The following is a 21,049-nucleotide window of genomic DNA, read 5'->3' as shown; positions in this document are numbered from 1 at the left end:
TTTTTTATTTATTATTAAGTTATTATATTATAATTATTAAAACAAAATTAAATTAATTAAATATTATAATGAGTAGTTATCGTATATATTACGAGAAAATTGAATCGGTATTTTTTTCTTACTTTTGTATTGTCGATGATTGACTAATATTTGAAGTTTTGGTTGTAAAGTATTACTGAGATTTATTCGGTGATACCCGAGTTTTTAGATAGTTATTGAAAATTTTGAATTGATGTTATTGATATGACATACCTACATATTTAAGTTATCATCCAATTTTTTTTTTTTTTATGAATTATCGTCGTTTGATACGTATCATTAATAATACTATTATTATGACCTTTTATGAGATTCGTTTTGAAAGCTAGTAAAGTTCGTGAAGAAATTAATCGTTTTTATCATGAATTTATGTACAATTTTTTTAATGTCATTTTGTTGTATTGCAATTTTTTTATTTTTAATATAGTGGATTTACAAAATAAATAAATAAAACTTTTTTAATAAATATTAAATTAAATTTAAATAATTAATAAGATATAAAAATAAAATAAGAAATGAGAGAGATATAATTAGGGGTGAACAAACGAATAAAACCAATCTGCTTTGTTCGATCCGTATTAAATTTAAACTAAATTTATCCAATCTGTAATTCAAATAATTTTACTAATGTATACATATTGAACCGTTCAAACTAAAAAATATTTATATACTTAGTAAATGTGAACTTGAAATTATTAAATAACTTTAAATTAATTAAATTATTCAAATTTAATCTTAATTAAACTCAATCCAAATATAATTCAAACTGAAATGTTAACTGTCAATGTTCACATTCTTGATTAAGAAAATATAATTACTTAATTTATTTTATTATTTATTTTCAATATGTTAAATTATAAAATAAAAATAATATTAAATTTTTAATGTTATGATTAATTTTGTTTATTTATAAATTGAATATAGAAAAAAATTCTTGTTGACTAAACGACACTGAAACAAATTAAAAAAAATATAGTTTTATTTAGATATTTGCATAATTTAGTTAATCATAATCAAATTCGAATTTAATTCGATTCGATCTCAATTTAATTTGAATTAATATTTCGGATCGGATTTCAAATACATCTCAATATATAATATATATTTAAAATAAAAGAAAAGTAAAAAGTTAATTAAAAAAAAAAAAAAAAAAGTTAGATGTATCCATCTTGAATATGGAGTAGATATACATTCATATACATTTTTAATATTTTATACATTAAATTAAGTTATTATTAATAAGTAGATAAATATTATGGATGGAAAAGTGAATAAAGTCAATCAAATAAAATATTGATTTTATTTTAACATCATAAAGATATCACCTTTAGATAAGTGATGGTGACACATGTTGATATCACCTTGAGATCATCGTTTGGTTTGGGTGTTTAAAATGCATGAAATGGGTTAAGGATCTTTTCATCATCCCAAACTCCTGAACAAAGAGAAAGAGAGAGATTTTAGCAACTGAAGAAGAAAGATATGGCAATCGTCCATGTAGTGATGGTACCCTTTGTGGCATTTGGTCATATGATTCCATTTCTCGAATTGGGCATATCTTTGGCCAAATCTGGTTCAATCAAAATCTCTTTCATTTCAACCCCTAAAAACATTGACAAGCTCAAGCCCCGAGTTCCCCCAGCTTTAGACCATCTCATTAACCTCGTCGCCCTGCCGTGGCCCTCCGTCGATCTTCCCTTGCCGGCCGGTATCGAGTCCACCGCCGACATTCCCCTTGAGAAAAGTCAGTTCTTGAAGGTAACCCATATATAATTTTGAACCAATTACCCCTGTTTTTTCTTTTGCTAACCTCATCTCCCCCTTACTTAACAGATAGCCTACGACCTTCTAAAAGAACCGTTCAAGAATTTCGTCACCCAAAACTCGCCGGACTGGATCCTTGTAGACTGCCTCGCTCATTGGGCAAGTGAAGTCGCCGTGGAATGCAACATTCCCAGCATTCTCCTTTCTATCTTCTGTGCCGCCACAAGCGTCTTCTTTGGTCCGCCGGAATATCTCCATGGAGACGGCCAAAAACTCCTCCGATCATCACCTGAAAGTCTCACGTCGCTGCCTCCGTGGATAGATTTCCCCTCAACCCTAGCTTACCCTTCTTGTCATAGTGCCGGAATTTTCTTCGGATTCTTCGGAGATAACGCCTCGGGAATACCCGACGCTCATCGGTTCGCAAAAGTCACGACCACTTGTAAAGCGATCGCAGTACGTAGTTGCAGGGAACTCGAAGGCGAGTATATAGATTTGCTGGGGAAATTAACCGGAAAACGTATAATTCCTGTTGGGTTATTCCCGCCGTCACCGCCAGAGAACCTTAGAGAGATCGAAAAGGACGAGGTACGTAATTATTTAATTAAGATATTAATCATTTTATCTTAAGATTGATGATAATTCTCGTTATAATAATTCATTATTTTTATAACAAAGGCGTATAAATGGTTGGAAAAGCTAAAGCCCAAATCGGTAGTTTACGTGAGTTTTGGCAGCGAATGGAAAGTGACGAAAGAACAAGTGAATGAAATAGCAAATGGACTTGAGAAATCTGGTGTTCAATTTCTTTGGACATTGAGAACACCCATTTGGTCCGTCGAGACCGGCGTGGAAGTCTTGCCGCCGGGGTTCGTTGATCGGACCTCCGATCGAGGGAGGACCCACATCGCCGATTGGTTTCCCCAGATGGAAATCCTTTCCCACCCATCAATCGGAGGCTGTCTCTTTCATGCAGGTTATGGGACGGCGGTAGAATCGTTACAATTTGGGCATTGTTTGATCACACTTCCATTGGTGATTGACCAACCATTGGTGTCAAGAATGTTAGTGGATAAGGGACTAGCTTTGGAAGTGGAGAGGAAAGAAGATGGGTCTTTTGATGGGGACGCCATAGCTAGTGCTTTGAAGCGTGCCATGGGCTCACAGTCGAAGGAAGCTGGAGAAGAACTCATAGCTAGGGCAAGTGAAATTTCTAAGGCATTGAAGGATCGGAAACAGAATGATGAATATCTTAATGGTTTGGTGGAGTTTCTCATAAATGGGTAAAATATCTTCAAGTTATAGTCTTTTGTTTTCATACCCAAAAACAAAATTAAAAACAATGATTGTGTGAGCTTGCTGCTATCTGTTACACAATAAACTCAAATAACGGTCAGCCATATTTTAAATAATAAATTGAATGTCTTTAATGGTGGAGATCTCAAACGTTTCAAACGTTTTAGCAGTTTTAGTAATCAGGGGTCAGCCTTAAATGTTGCTGTTACAGTTTTTTGTCTTTAATATTTGTTTTTATTTCTTGTACGTTTTGTTTTCTGTTAAAAGACTATAAATAAATGTCTGTGTGCTGAATATGAAGTAAGAGAGAAAAGAATAATAAAAAGTTTGTTTCAGTCTTGTAGAAGAAATCCTCAAGAGTCTTTCTATCTCCTCTTCCTCCAAAAGTTTATTTTTCTCAAATTGGTATCAGAGCGCCATGGCAAACAAAGCGCTGGGGCAGATACCACTGCCGCGACTCACCAAAACCAACTTTGATAATTGGAGTATTCAGATGCGAGCTTTACTCGGTGCACAAGACGTATGGGAAGTAGTTGAAGATGGTTATGAAGAACCAGCTGAAATGGGAAATCTTTCGGCGACTCAGTTGAGGGCGTTGAAAGAAACACGAATGAAAGATAAAACCGCTCTCTACCTTTTGTTTCAAGCGGTGGACGAGTCGGGTTTCGAGAAAATTGCAGGTGCAGAAAACTCGAAGGCAGCGTGGGACATTTTAGAAAAGGTTTTCAAGGGTGCCGATCGAGTTAAACAAGTGCGACTTCAAACTCTTCGAGGCGAACTGGAGGCCATGAAGATGAAGGAGTCAGAAGGAATTTCTACCTACATCACACGTGTGCAAACAGTGGTGAATCAACTCAAACGCAATGGAGAAACCCTCTCCGATGCAAGAGTTGTGGAGAAGATTCTACGGTCATTGACCGAGAATTTCGAAAACGTCGTTTGTGCAATCGAGGAATCAAAGAGTCTGGAAGAGATGACCGTTGATGATCTTGCTGGTTCTCTTGAAGCACATGAGCAACGGAAGAATAAGAAAAAACAAGAGTTGCTCGAAGAAGCCTTACAAGCCAAGGCAACCATCAAGGAGGACAGAGTAATGTATGCGCAACACAATCGAGGAAGGGGACGCGGTCGTGGAGGTCGTGGTCATGGCTGCAGCGGAGGCCGAGGACGTGGAAACAATTATGAAGAAAAGGATCAGTTAAGCCAACAAAATTGGCGTGGGCGAGGACGTGGTCGTGGGAGAGGCGGCCGGTCAAATCATCCAACTGTTGAATGCTACAACTGCGGAAAGCATGGGCACTATGCAAAAGAGTGCAAATCAAACGTCGAATGTTACAACTGCAGAAAATATGGGCATTATGCAAAAGAGTGCTATTCTGAAAAAAGGATAGAAGAGAACGCGAATCTGGTCGCGGAAGAGGAGACAAGAGAAGTCGGTGTTCTCATGATGGCCTATAAAGACACCACTTCCGACAAGGAGACGTTGTGGTATCTCGATACTGGAGCCAGCAATCATATGTGCGGGAACAAGAATTTTTTTGTGGAGATACAAGAGATAAAGAATGGGTACGTGTCATTTGGGGATGAATCGAAGGTTCAAGTAAAGGGCCGAGGTAGAATATGTTTCTCACAAGACGATGGAAAAGAAGGGTCAATTGAAAATGTATACTTTGTCCCTGACTTGAAGAGTAACATTATTAGCTTGGGGCAATTATTGGAGAAGGGATACTCAGTACTCATGAAAGACCGAATGTTGCATTTAAAGAACGAAAAAGGAAGGTTGCTTACACAAGTTGAGATGGCCAATAATCGAACATTCAAACTCAACTTGAGAAACGTTCGAGAACAATGTCTACAAGTGAAAATGGTGGATAAAGCCTCGCTGTGGCACTTACGATTCGGACACCTGCACTACGGAGGCCTACAGGAGTTAGCAAAGAAGGATATGGTTCACGGGCTACCAGACATGGATTACACCAAGAAATTTTGCGAGGGATGTGTACTCGGAAAACAATCAAGGAACTCATTCCCAAAGAAGGCGAAATATAGTGCAAGGAAGTCTCTCGAACTGATTCACACCGATATATGCGGCCCAATCACACCTAAGTCATACAGTGAGAAGAGGTACTTTATTACATTCATTGATGACTACACAAGAAAAACTTGGGTTTATTTTTTGAAAGAAAAATCGGAAGCATTCGAGTCATTCAAGAAATTCAAGGTATTAGTGGAGAAGACGACTGGTTTTTTCATCAAGGCCATACGGTCAGATAGAGGAGGAGAGTACATGTCAACCGCTTTCACAGTCTATTGCGAGGAACAAGGGATCAAAAGATTCTTAACGGCGCCCTACTCACCTCAGCAAAATGGCGTGGCCGAGAGGAAAAATCGGACTATCATCGACATGGTTCGGTCTATGATGAAGAGCAAAAACATGCCGAAAGAGTTTTGGGCAGAAGCGGTGCAATGTGCCGTGTATGTCCAAAATCGATGCCCGCACGCAAAATTGGCGGATCTAACACCACAAGAAGCTTGGAGCGGACAAAAACCGACCGTATCGCATTTAAAGGTATTTGGTAGTGTGGCCTACGCGCATATACCAGATCAAAGAAGAACCAAACTAGATGATAAGAGCAAAAAATACATCTTCATCGGATATGACGAGAAAACGAAGGCCTTCAAGTTATTCGACCCAATTGAAAAGAAGGTGGTCGTAAGCCGAGATGTGCAGGTGAATGAAGAAAGTGCATGGGATTGGAATAACCAAAAGGAGGAATCTCAACAGGAAGAAAAAGGAGAGCCATCAACCACTAAACCGATATTAGCACCAACAACCTCTCAAACATCTGATGATGAAGACGAGCCTAGACAACCGAAGATGCGAAGTTTACAAGACCTATACGAGTCAACAAGTGAAGCACACTTGGTGTGTCTTTTGGCAGATGCAGAGAGCATCATTTTTGAAGAGGCAGTGAGAGATAAGAAATGGAAAGACGCGATGGATGAAGAGATACGGGCAATCGAAAGAAATGAAACTTGGGAGTTGGCGGAGTTGCCGGATGGATGTCGAGCTATCGGAGTGAAATGGGTGTACAAGAAAAAGATGAATGCTCTGGGTGAGATAGAAAGGTACAAGGCACGCCTTGTTGCAAAAGGGTATAGACAAAAAGCTGGGATCGACTACGATGAAGTCTTTGCCCCAGTGGCAAGAATGGAGACAATCCGGCTTCTTTTATCCCAAGCGGCACATTTCAAATGGTCGATCTATCAGATGGATGTGAAATCAGCATTTTTAAATGGTGTGCTTGAAGAGGAAGTATTTGTGGAGCAACCACCCGGGTACACGAAAGTCGGGAAGGAGAGTAAAGTGCTGAAGCTAAAAAAGGCGCTATATGGGCTAAAGCAAGCGCCTCGAGCATGGAACACCCGAATCGACACCTACTTCAAGAAGAACGGATTCATACAATGTCCCTACGAACATGCATTGTACGCAAAGAAAGACGAAGGTAACCTGTTGTTAGTAGCTCTCTATGTTGATGATCTTATATTCATGGGGAACAATGATAAGATGATACAAGACTTTAAAATCGCTATGACTCGGGAGTTCGAAATGACAGATTTGGGGCTAATGAAATATTTCCTTGGTCTTGAGGTTAGACAGGGAAAATCTGGAATATTTGTGTCCCAAGAGGCATATGCAAAAGACATTCTGAAAAAGAATAAGATGGAAGAATGCAACCCAGTAGCAACACCAATGGAACTCGGAACAAAACTCTCTAAATTTGAGGGAGGAGATCGTACGGATGCCAGCAAATATCGAAGTTTAGTCGGAAGTCTACGATATCTCACATGCACAAGGCCTGACATTGCGTATAGTGTCGGCATAGTAAGCCGATTCATGGAGGAACCGAACTACACGCATTTGAAGGCTATTAAAAGAATTCTTCGATACATCCGAGGAACGTCGTCACTCGGGTTACTATACTCCGAGACAAAGGAATACAAGTTGATCGGTTATTCCGATAGTGATTGGTGTAGAGATATAGATGATCGAAAAAGTACATCAGGATATGTGTTTTATATGGGAGACACAGCTTTTACATGGCTCTCAAAGAAGCAACCAATAGTGACATTGTCAACATGTGAGGCAGAGTATGTGGCAGCATCCTGGTGTGTGTGTCATGCAATATGGCTAAGAAGTCTATTGAACGAACTACAAATCCAGCAACACGAAGCAACTGAAATACGAGTCGACAACAAATCAGCAATTGAGTTGGCAAGGAATCCGGTGCACCATGAGAGGAGCAAGCATATCGATGTTCGTTTCCATTTTATACGGGAACATGTGAAGGAAGGTAAAGTGCGATTAAGTCATGTTGCGAGTCGTGATCAAGTGGCGGATATTTTTACAAAGGCGCTACCAACTGTGTTGTTCGAAAATTTCAAGAGGATGATCGGAATGAAAGATGGAAAAGATTTGAGTTTAAGGGAGGAATTTGTTACACAATAAACTCAAATAACGGTCAGCCATATTTTAAATAATAAATTGAATGTCTTTAATGGTGGAGATCTCAAACGTTTCAAACGTTTTAGCAGTTTTAGTAATCAGGGGTCAGCCTTAAATGTTGCTGTTACAGTTTTTTGTCTTTAATATTTGTTTTTATTTCTTGTACGTTTTGTTTTCTGTTAAGAGACTATAAATAAATGTCTGTGTGCTGAATATGAAGTAAGAGAGAAAAGAATAATAAAAAGTTTGTTTCAGTCTTGTAGAAGAAATCCTCAAGAGTCTTTCTATCTCCTCTTCCTCCAAAAGTTTATTTTTCTCACTATCTGTTTGTATTTCTCATTTCTCTTTCTTGAATGTTAAGTCATAATAATATGGTGCAATTTGGAGTTTATAAAGTGTCAATATATATTGTATTCTCTAAATTATTCCGCAGATTATTTGAGTGACGAGATATTTATAGGATTTTATAATTCTTTGAATAAAGATATAGAGAGCACACTTAGAGCAGCGACATAGAAGGTGGAAAAAAAAATTATAAAAAGTTAGAGGTAGAAAGCAAATGACTTTATTTCTAAATGTTTTCATCAAATTTTTACATGATAATTTATTTGTTAAGAAATGATACAGAATCCTGATGCGACTTGGACAGGACTACCCCAGCAATCGTGGATGGCACGACAACATGGAAAAAAAATAATAATAATTAAAACGCACGCCTAATCTAAACCATTCTCCATTCCGCCCGCTCAGCTCTCTCCATTATCTTTGTTCCGCTTGAGCCGCCCACTCAGCCCTCGCGATTATATTCGTTCCAATTCAGCCGCCCGCTCAAACCCTAGCAGGCTACATTTTTTCTTTCTCAAACCCTAGTCTGTTTTCTTTCTCCGTTTCGTGCACTTCAAAATGGTAAACTCACCATTCTTTACTTTAGTACTGGAAACCTACAATTTAGTGCGACATTGTAGTCTAACTTTCGACTTTGTGATATTAAGACTCAGATAAACAAATAATCATCTATATGATGCTAAGAAGAACAAAACTTCTGCAAATGCAAAGAAAAACGAATCAAAGAAGACAACGAAGAAGAAGACAATAAAAGATATTACTACTAACTTACTGGAAGACTTATAATGATAACATCAATTTGATCAGTAATATATTAACTACATGATATTAACACAACTAATATCTTCGTTGAATGTTGTCCCATAAATATTATTATTTTCGGGAAAGAGAAGTTGAGAAGACAAAAGTGATGTGAAGGAAAGCTGAGTCAAGACTGAATCATTCCATTATTGTTGAATTGATACTGAATCGTGCACTATTACGTTTGCTATCACCGAATTTGCCTAAAATAAAATAGAGAACATGACTATGAATAATAGAGAACATGACAACATTGTATAATTGAAAACTAACCTTATTTCACAGCCTTGCAGCCAATTTGTTCGTAACCTTTTCAATAAAAGATTGTTTATGTTTTGTTGGTGGTTGTCCTCTAGCCCTTACTTTCATTGGAGAGTCGATCAATTTTTTTGTTGGTGGAGCAGCTGTTGGTGTAGGAATTGGTGTTGGTTCAAAAGTTGTTGGTGTTGATTTAAAAGCTGTTGGTGTTGGTTCAGAAGCTGTTGATGTTGTCGAATATACAATAAATTTTTCATTCGTGTCTTTCACCAATTCAGCCAAATATGAAGTATTATGATCAGATTGTGTTGAAAGTTGTTGGAGCTCTTGCATCATTGGAGTTAGACAGTTATAATAATTTTTATCACTCTCACACCTCTTTTAAATCTTTGTGCCAGCGGTCCAAAATTTATTTCTCGGGCACCTTATTTACTTTCATTCTAATCAAAATAGCCAAAACATGTCTACAAAAAAGCCCTCTAAACTCAAACTTTTGACATTGATAGTTAATAGAACTCTCCATCGGGGTGAATTGTATCTTCATTAAATAACTTTCAAATATTCTCCATCAGTTCCCCAAATTGTCTCCACTACTCTAAATATAGTAGTTGTCCCATATTCTTCAAGTATGGATGTGTCACAGAACATCAATTCTTTCACCTCATTCTAGAATAACTTAAAAATGTCATTAGTATATATATATTCTAAAATTGTCTTTCCAATGAATACTCACTCACAATTAGAATAGTCGAATTATAAGATTGAAAATTTAATTTCTTTTCCTTCTCCATGTTCTTCTTAATGGCCTGTCATATTGCTCTATAAATTATTTTAAGAATGTTTTCGAATGAACATAGTCATAAAAAAAAGTTCACACTTTCACTTCTTTGAGATGTTGACATGTCTGTCAAGAAGTGACATTTAACATACAATGAATCTATTTAACATGTTTTACGTGCAAAGAGTTCAGCCAATAATGGTTTTATAACTCAAACTTCTCTATCATTTTCACACTTCTCAATTGTGATTGAGTTATAAAAAATGCTCTTCATTGTCTTTTTTATACTTTTATAATGAGAATGTTCAAACAATTTTGTGGGGAGTTTCTTCATTATATGCCAAAGACAAAAATGATGATGGGTGTTCGAAAATACCTTTTCAATTGCAATGACCATTGATCGACATTGGTCAATGATTATTGCCTTTGAAGCACGTCCGTTCATTCATGTCAACCAGACTTTGAAAATTCAGATAAATGACTTAGAATCTTCTATAAACAGTAAGACACACTAAACAAAGTTGATTGTCCATGATGATTAAAACTGATGAAAGGAGAAAAATGCATATCATAACGGTTTGTCAAATATGTTGTGTCGATTGTGATGACAACCGAGAAGTACTCGTATGCAGCCATGCATCTTGCATCAGCCCAAAATACATTTCTTATCATGTTTTCCTCGTCCACATCAAATACATAAAAAAAAATAAACATTTGTTTCGCATTCGGTAGAAATACTGACATAACACTTATGCATCACCATTTCTTAACCGCAACCGCCTAGCTTTTGAACTATAGTTTCTATAGCTTCTCTCATCAAAAGTTATATTATCATATCTTCCCGCTTCAACTACAAATGATTGAAAAGTTTTTGATAAAGTTATTCCAACTTCGTTGTTTAATTGCAATATTCTTTTCGCAATTGAATCTAGAACGTTGTGAGATCTAAGATGTCTCAACTTTCTAGGCTCAAAATATGGTTATGCGCGCTCATGGAAGACACTAATAATTTTAACTGCACCTTCATTCCTAAAAGCAACATTTATCTTAGCCTTGCAATTCGTCTTGGTGGAAGGTCTAACTTATAAACTATGTTTTTCCCTTTGAAGTAAATACACTATTTTTGGCCAATGCAATGTATAACCATTTTTGTTTGCCATCTTGACCATTTATTGCTTCTAACTTACAAATGTCGTTCGTACCTTTAGGTTGGGCATAAGACTTATAATATTCACGAAACTCATTTTTGGAATCAAAAGTCATTCCAACAGTGGGGGTTTGAATATCGGGAGGGGATGATGATGGTTGGTAAATCAAGCTAAAGAATAAGAGAGAACAATTTGAGTTATATTTTCAGGTTAAAACCTGATATGACAACGCTTCGTTAAGAACATGATAATGCAACGCTGAAAATATGACAACGAAGTGTTGATGATATGACATGCATATTAACCTAGAAAAACAATTTTAAAATGTTTCCATTTTTTTAAAATCAAATGTGTATATTTTTCTAGTATTTTTACAACAATGACTAGATATGAAAAAAAAATTAGTTTAATAGTTATATTTTCAGGTTTTAGACAATGTTTCGTTAAGAAAATGACAACGCAATATTGAAAACATGATAACGCAACGTTGAAAACATAACAACGAAGCGTTGAGGAAATGACATGCATATCAGCCTAAAAAAATAGGTTAAAAACGTTTCCAATTTTTTTAAAATCAAATGTGTATGTTTTTCTTGTATTTGTACAATAAATGACTAGATATGAAAAAAAAGAACTTCAATTTAATAGTCATATTTTTAGTTTAAACTTGACATGACAACACTTCGTTGAAAACATGAGAACGTAATGTTGAAAACATGACAACGCAATATTGAAAACATAACAACGAAGCATTGAAAACATGACAATAAAGCGTTGAGGAAAAGACATGCATATCAGTCTAAAAAATAGTTTTAAAACGTTTCCAAAAATTTTAAAATCAAATGTGTATGATTTTTCTAGTATTTGTACAACAAATGACTAAATATGAAAATAATTCAGTTTAATAGTTATATTTTCAGTTTAAAACATGATATGACAACACTTCGTTAAGAACATGACAACGAAGCGTTGAAGAAATGACATGCATATCAGCTTAGAAAAAGTTTTAAAACGTTTCCAATATTTTTTAAATCAAATGTGTATGTTTTCTAGTATTTGTACAATAAATGACTAGATATGAAAAAAAAAAAATGCTTCAAATGGTGAAAACACAACTTATTTGACCTTACAAGAATGAAGTATGAAAATGTACCTTCAGATGTTCAAAATATAGCTTTAGATGCTTTAGACGTTGAAACGGAGCTTAGGTTTGCGATGGAGAACACGGAACGGAGTACGGAGCTTGCGGTCAATGGAGAAAATGAAACGGACCATGAAGGTTGCAAGAGATGGAGAAAATGGAATTTGCCAATGGAGAAATCGGAGAATGGCGATGGCGCCCTTTTCCTTTTCCTTTTCCTTTTTCTTTTTTTTTTTGATATAGAGAGAATGGCTGGCTTTGAGTTAAAGGCGCAAGTTTGAATTGTTATTTTTTTACATGCTATCGTGCCACGAAGACGATTGCTAGGACAGTCGTTTTCTCAGTTGCGATCAATATCATTTTTTTTAATTTTTTTTTACCATCATGACTTATTTTTTTCCTCAATTCTTTTAAAAATATTTTAAATATATGTGAAATAAATTGAAGTGACTTACAGGGTTAGGATGAGGAATTTGACGAAATGACTATCGTAATATGGGTTAATGAGCTGGTGATGCATTTTAAATGTGCTAGTGGCCATTTTATATTTTTTGACGAAATTGTTCCTGTCGCGAGACGTAACCGGCAATCGCGAGACGCAACTGGATGGCATGTGAAAACTCTACAATCGCGAGACGCAACCCCGGTTGCGAGAAGCAACCAGCAATGGTGAGACGCAAATTTAAAAAAAAAAATCAAAAAAAAATTCCGTCTCACGATTGCGGTTGTTTTCGCGATTGTGGGCTTTTCACATGACATCATGTTGCATCTCGCGATTGTAGATTGGTTCTGGCGATATAGACAATTTCGTCAAAAAAAATATGAAGTGGTCACCAGCGCATTTAAAATTATGCGTTGATCACCAATTTATTTAACTTTTTTTTATGATCATTTTGTCAAATTTCCGGTTAGGATAGCTTCTCACTTTTAATAATATATATATATATATAATATTTAGAGTTACTTTAAATTAAATAATTAGTTATTCGAGTAAAAATGTTAAGAAATACATATTATTTATTATTTTTTTTATGGAGAATTAATTTATCACTTTTATTGAGTTACATACATAAATGCACTCGGTCCTATTTGGTTTGGGGTCAGATGATTTTTCACGTGGCCCTGTTTGGTTTAGGGGTCTATGTGTTTTTCCTTACATAGGTTTCGTTTGACTTGGTACTCACATATTTTTCTTTTTCTCTAATTTGCAAAACAAAATCACAAAATTAATTAATTTAAACATATAAGATTCATTTTAAGTCCATTTTAATTTGTTTTATTAAAATTAATCCAAATTTAAATTATAAATTTGGTGTAAAATGTAGGTGTCTACCAATTATATATTTTATAATTTTATAATTTTTTTTAATAAATAAATAATTTAAATTAAAAAATAATTTATTTTAAAATAAATTATATGAATATATTACTTTCTAAGTTTTTGTTGATAAATAAAAAAATAACTAGATAGCAAAATAATTTATTTTTTTTTACTTTTTTATGTATTTAATATTTTAGAAAATGATACATTCCAGTATAATAGAGGCACAAATTTAGTTTAGACATAACTCCCTAGTCTCATAACTGTTATACCTCTTTATAACACTAACCAAACACAACCTCATAACTCAATCAATTATAGAGTAAAAATTGGAAGAACAAAGAGAGAATGGAAATAAAGAAATAAATATAAAAAAGAGATAAATTTAATATCTTTTCAGCTAATTCATTTCCCATTTATAAAATATATATTTTTAAATGAGATTTATTTTTAAATTAAACTAACGCCTTGTTTGGATTGTTTTTTTTTTTAATTTAGAGGGAGAAAAAAAATAATGATTGGTAATAATTGGGAAGTAATGATTATTTTTTATAAAAAAAATTAAAAAGTATTGATATATATAAATAAAATAAAAAATAATAATTTAAAACATAAATTATTTTAATATTTTAATAATGAAATATGTAATTTAATTTTTAAGAAATAATTGATTAAAAAATTGGTTTTGATTAATTTTTTTTAAATACCAAAGAAAAACATGCCTAAATATTAAAATATAGTCATTTATTTTGATGGGATAAATGATATGACGATGAGATGGGTGGTGGAAAGACAAATGGTTGGCCCCTTTGGGAACCGTTTCTAACGTAATCTAGTTTGGTGTTTATTTTCCCAAACTAATCTTCCTTCATTCTTAAACTAACATAATTTATTATTTAAACTCAGTTTTATTTATTTATTTATTTTTTTTACATTTAAAATTTATTATATATAAAGTTTATATTTTAATATATATTTTAAATTATTATTTATATAAACTAAATTATTTATATTTTGATATATATTTTAAATTATTATTTTTATAAATTAAATTATTTATATTTTAATATATAATTTAAATATAATTATTTTTTATAAATTTGATTATTTATATTTTAATATATATATATATATATTTACATTTCAATTATTATTTATATAGGGTAATAAATATTAAATAATTCTAATAAATAATTGATGAATACTAATACGTTTTTAAATTTATCAATTATTTATTAAATATATTAACAAGATTATCATATTTCTAGGTTAAAATATTAATTAAAAATGTTATTATATTTAATAAATTTTTGATAAATTTAAAAACGTTTTTATGAATATATAATTATTATATAATTATAGTTAAAATATTTTAAATTTATTAGTATTTATCAATTATTTATTAAAATGATAAAGGGAATATTTATTATATAAAAATAATAATTGAAATGTAAATATATATATATATATATATTAAAATATAAATAATCAAATTTATAAAAAATAATTAAATTTAAATTATATATCAAAATATAAATAATGTAATTTATTTAAATAAAAAATTAAATTATATATCAAAATATAAATAATTTAATTGATATATAATGAATTTTAAATGTAAAAAGAATAAATAAATAAAAAAAATGAATTTAAATAGTAAACTAGGTTAGTTTAAGAATGAATAAACAAACTAGGTTAGTTTGAGAGAATAACTTAAAACAATATTTTGGAAAACCATTCGTTTTGGGTGTTTAAAATCTAAGAAATGGGTTACAGCATTTTTATCACCCCAAATTTCTAAGAGAGAGATAGAATAATAATTGAAGAAGAAAGATGGCTACTAGAGAGAGAGTCGTTCATGTAGCAATGATACCCTTTGTGGCATTCGGTCATATGATTCCATTTCTTGAATTGGCCATATCTTTAGCCAAATCTAAATCTGGTTCAATCAAAATCTCTTTCATTTCAACCCCTAAAAACATTGACAAGCTCAAGCCCCGAGTTCCCCCCGGTTTAGACCATCTCATTAACCTGGTTGCCCTGCCGTGGCCCTCTGTCGATCTTCCCTTGCCGGCCGGTATCGAGTCCACCGCCGACATTCCACTTGACAAAAGTCAGTTCTTAAAGGTAACCACCCATATATAATTTTGAACCAATTACCCCTGTTTTTCTGTTCCTATATAACCTCATCTCCCCTGTACTTAACAGATAGCCTACGACCTTCTAAAGCAACCGTTCAAGAATTTCGTCACCCAAAACTCGCCGGACTGGATCGTTGTAGACGGCCTTGCTTACTGGGCGAGCGAGATCGGCGTCGAATGCAATATTCCCAGCATTATCCTTTCTATCTTCTGTGCCGCCACAACCGTCTTCTTTGGTCCGCCGGAATATCTCCATGGCGACGGCCAAAAGCTTCTCCGATCAACACCGGAAAGTCTCACGTCGTCGCCTCCGTGGATAGATTTTCCCTCAACCGTAGCTTACCCTTCTTGTGACAGTGCCGGAGTTCTCTTCGGATTCTTCGGAGATAACGCCTCAGGAATATCCGACTCTCATCGGATCGCAATATCCATGACCGTTTGTAAAGCGATCGCAATACGTAGCTGCAGGGAACTCGAAGGCGAGTATATAGATTTGCTTGGGAAATTAACCGGAAAACGTATAATTCCTGTTGGGTTATTCCCGCCGTCACCGCCAGAAAACTTTACAGAGATCGAGAAGGACGAGGTAATTAATTACTTAAGATATTTTATCTTAAGATTTATATCATTCACGTTATAATTCTCATTGTTTTTATAACAAAGGCGTACAAATGGTTGGAAAAGCAAAATCCCAAATCGGTAGTTTATGTGAGTTTTGGAAGCGAATGGAAAGCGACGAAAGAACAAGTGAATGAAATAGCAAATGGACTTGAGAATTCTGGTGTTCAATTTCTTTGGGCATTGAGAACACCCATCTGGTCCATCGAGACCGGCGTGGAAGTCTTGCCGCCGGGGTTCGTTGATCGGACCTCCGATCGAGGGAGGACCCACATCGCCGATTGGTTCCCCCAGATGGAAATTCTTTCCCACCCATCAATCGGAGGCTGTCTATTTCATGCAGGTTTTGGGACGGCGGTAGAATCGTTACAATTTGGACATTGTTTGATAACACTTCCATTGGTGATTGACCAACCATTGGTGTCAAGAATGTTAGTAGATAAGGGACTAGCTTTGGAAGTGGAGAGGAAAGAAGATGGCTCTTTTGATGGGGACGCCATAGCTAGAGCTTTGAAACGTGCCATGGGCTCACAGTCAGGGGAAGCTGAAGAAGAAGAAGAAGAACTCATAGCAAGGGCAAGTGAAATTTCTAAGGCATTGAGGGATAAGAAACAGAATGATGAATATGTTAATGATTTGGTGGAGTTTCTCATAAATGGGTAGTCTTTTCTCTTTTGTCTTCATACCCAAAAATAAAATAAAAACAATGATCGTGTGTGAGCTTTATGCTATCTGTTTGTATTTCTCAGTTCTCTCTATTGATGTTGTGTGTTTAATTATATGAAATAGTTGGGAGTTTATAAAGTGTCTAATCTCTTTTTCTTTTTTTTTATATCTAAATTGTTTTATTTTATATTCTCTAGTTTATTTGAGAGATGATTATGGGAGTTTATGATTATATATACATTAGAATGTGCTCTTTTTCTGAAATGTATTATTATTTGGAGTTACTTTTAAATTAAATAATTAGTTATTTGAATAAAAATTGTATTAGAAAATATGAAATATGTGAATGTTGTTGATCTTAATTACTTTATTAATAGTTAGATAAAAGTTTAAAATGTTAGCAATCTAAATATTTAGATGAAATAGTAATTTATGTAAAATCTAAAAATTAATTTCCAAACTCAAAAGAGTATTTTTAAAATATTTATAGAATATTAGTTTTTTACACCAATTTTTTAAGTTTATTAATATTATCTATATATTTATCAATTTTACATATTTAACCATAATCTTTTCTCATCCATTTAATAAAATTAATTATACATCAATAATTCATACACAACAAAATAAACATTACTAAAAATAAATTATATAAATAAGATTAATATATAAATAAATTATATAAAAAATAAAATTAAACCTATAATTTTAAACTCAGTTCGTAAATATTAAAATATATTGGACGATGATGGATGAACAGTAGAAATATATATATAAAAGAGAAAAATGAATAAAAACTCATTTTGTTGGTGGATTGGAGCTTTCAAACCCAATATGGGTTTGGGTATGTTATTAAGTTGGAGACCGACTTAAAAGTTATTTTTACAAGAAAAATATCATATTTAACCATTATTTTGGTTGTAGAATAAAATTTGAGTTTGAACTTTTCAAATTTTGGTTAAATTATAACTTAGAACATATTGATTATAAGTGATTTTTGAGAAAGTATATAATATTTTTTAAAATATATAATAATAAAATAAGAAATAATTTATTTAATAAATGGTGTGATCTACTGTATATAATAATATATAAGAGTGAAACAATAATTTTTATATTTGAATTATTAAAATAATTCAATTTGCTTTAATTTCATTTTTCTTTTTCTAAAAAGTTTCAAATTATAATTTTTAATAATTATATTATTTTATAATAAAATATTATAATAATTTTTTAATAAGATTATCCATTTTAATATATATATATATATAATTAAATTTATAATATAATATTATTTAAAATATTTTTTAATTTTTTAATCTTATTAAAAATTATTTTAAAAATTTATTAATTTTAATAATTATAGATAAAATAGATGTAAATCATTAGCAAAATGATGAAGCATGTTAAATGATATATACATGTCTTCAGTTACCACCTATAATTATAATTGTTGGGTTGGAAAAATATTGATATAGTAGATAGGTTTGTATTCGTATAGTACTTTAATTCCAATTTAAATTATGACTCAACATCAAATCAAATAAAACAGAGAGGTGGAGAAAAAATAATATTGATTTGTAATTTGCAGGAGACCATGTTCATAGTGGGGGTGCTTGTCTTTAATGACGATGGTGTGAGCTTCTATTCTATTATTGTTTTTCTTTTTCTCCATATTGGAGGAGTTCTCTAGATTTTGTTTTAGGTATTGTTTGTTTGTTTTTTTTTTAATTCAATTATAATCAAACATTATTTCATATATATTTTTATTAATTATAACATCTAATTTATTAATTAAATATTAAAATAATTTTTATTTTAAAAAATATATATTCTTTTTAGGTATTATTTTGTTGATTTTTTTTAAATTCAATTATAATTAAATATTATTCATCTACTCCTTCCTTAATTATATTATTCAATTTATTAATTAAATATTAAAATAATTTTTATTTTAATTAGGTGTTATTTGGTTAATTTTTTAGAAAAATGATTAGGAACACGACTTTGGGGAGTAATTCGTGAAAGTGGCTTCACTGTTATACGAGTTGTACGAAAGTTATCTCGTTGTTATATAAAAGAGACCCAGTTGTTATACAAAAGGGATAAGGTCTCTTTTGTATAATAGCGATGTCACGTTCCCTATTCGAGTTGCTCCCATAAAGTCTTACTCCCTATCATTCCTTTTTTTTTAATTCAGTTATAATTAAACATTACTTCATTTACTTTTTCATTCATTACATCATTCAATTTATTAAATAAATATTAAAATAAATTTTATTTTAAAAATATATATTATCTTTTTAGGTTTTATTTATTAATTTTTTTTAATTCAATTATAATTAAATATTCTTTCATTAATTAAATCATCCAATTTGTTAGGATCTAGATAGCCGCTGGAGGACCGGGGTTGAACCGGTTAGCGGTTCTCACTCGAATGGTGGTGGTTAATCCGGTTAGAGATTAACACCTGGGTTTCAATACTACACAACCTGTCACAAACCCTTGAACTAGGTTCAAGCGCGGAAGAGGTTTGCTTTCAAGTTGAAGCGACACACTTGTATGATAGGCAGAACCGGTTTCGGATGATGAGGGTTTGAAAAATTGATGGGTCGGTTTCGGTAACCTGGTGATTCGGCTTGAATAGAGTTAAGTCGGTTATAGCGGTACGGGTCGGTTAGATAATGGAATCGGCAGAAAGTAAATGACAAAACCGATTTTATGGATGTTCGGAGATAAAACTCCTACGTCACCCCTTCCTCTCGAAACCGCGAGAAGGATATTCACTAAGGAATACAAGTACAATCCGATCGAGACTTATTTCCTGCTCGATAACACTCTTACAATTTACACCGGAATTGTAAAATACACACACTAGCACTCAGGCTTTCTCTAGAGATAGAGCACACTGTTTTCGCTTGTAAATTAAATGCTCTTAGAATTTCTCACTTGTCCCACTGTATCTCTTTGTGTCCCACATTTACTCTTCTTCAACTGCACCTTTTATAGGTGAAATATACCAACGGTCATATTTCACTTCCTTGAATCTGATTGGCTAAGCAGAGGTTCAGTGATTCAGTGATTCAGTGTTTCAGACCCTGCGGTCGTCTTTTCAGACCTGACGGTCAATCTCAGACCTGGCGGTCTGTTCTTCCGGTGTGTAAGACAAACCTGCTAGGTTTGTCTTTTACTCAATGTGGTCATTGTCTGTTAGACAGTTGTCTGTACTTGGAAGATCTCCTTTCTGACTTATCCCGAAGTGGAAAGATCCTGTAGGACTGTCTTCTGCAACCTGCAGGCTTTCCTCAGACTTGTATGGATATGGAAGTGTTCAGTCTGTTCCTTTGGTATCATTCTCAACAGATACCTGAATTGTCTTCTTGTGCTGGTCGGTCATTGAACTTAACCGGATGGCTTCCGGTGTGAGTGATATAACCGGACTTCTTCCGGTTATTCCTCTGCCTTGTGGCTGATCGGCTGTCTGATGTTTCCGGTTTTAAGCTTTGGCCGATCCTTTCTTTGTGCGGTCATGTTCCAAGTGTTCCTGGTCGGTTTAGTGACTTGACCGGCTAGCTTTCTTTAGCCGGTTCTTTTGTTTGTCCGGTCCGGTTCCTTGTTCCTGCATGGAATATTTATTTAAGTTAGGTTTATGTGAACTGGTCTAATTTTATCTAACAATTTCTCCCTTTTTGATTATTTTATTTAAAATTATCAAAATCATGTAGGTTTGCAAACGTAGGCCGGTTCTTTCTTTGACCGGATTTTTGAAACTGACTTAGGAGAATTTTTCGAAAAATTTGGAAAAAAATTTTGAGAAAATTTTTGGAAAAGTCTTATATTTTATCTTATCACAATTTATTAATTAAATATTAAAATCATTTTTATTTTAAAAAATATATATTATCATTAAATTAAAAAAGTAAAAAATATATATAATCATTATATTAAAAAAAGTAAAAAATATCAAAGTCAATTAACATATTTGACCTCAATCCAAATTTATTTATAAACAAATCCTTTTAATAATTTTTTGGGGACGCGTATTTTTTTGATCATGTTTATATGACTCATAAGATATGCAAATTGGGAATTTGGGATCATCAATAAAAAAAAATTAATATTAACACTAAGAGCTTGTTTGAAGAATGATTTTTTATGGTTTTATCATATTAAAAAAAAAAATAGTCTGATAGATAAATTTTTTAAAAAATAGACTTTTTTTGTAG

At 32.9% G+C, this 21,049-nt stretch overlaps 1 protein-coding gene across 1 annotated transcript; it reads left to right on the top strand.

Annotated features, from left to right (window-relative positions):
* Positions 1 to 1,489: 1,489 nt before the first annotated feature.
* LOC124914781 (putative UDP-rhamnose:rhamnosyltransferase 1) lies at positions 1,490 to 16,939 on the top strand. The gene is made up of 3 exons (XM_047455390.1): positions 1,490 to 1,797; positions 15,607 to 16,125; positions 16,203 to 16,939. The coding sequence occupies exons 1-3, from the start codon at positions 1,522 to 1,524 to the stop codon at positions 16,818 to 16,820; spliced, it is 1,413 nt and encodes a 470-aa protein (XP_047311346.1). The 5' UTR covers positions 1,490 to 1,521; the 3' UTR covers positions 16,821 to 16,939.
* Positions 16,940 to 21,049: the final 4,110 nt, after the last annotated feature.

Source organism: Impatiens glandulifera, chromosome 9 (genome assembly GCF_907164915.1).
Source record: "Impatiens glandulifera chromosome 9, dImpGla2.1, whole genome shotgun sequence".
NCBI classification, from domain to species: domain Eukaryota; kingdom Viridiplantae; phylum Streptophyta; class Magnoliopsida; order Ericales; family Balsaminaceae; genus Impatiens; species Impatiens glandulifera.
This window is presented reverse-complemented; position numbering and strand designations above follow the sequence as displayed.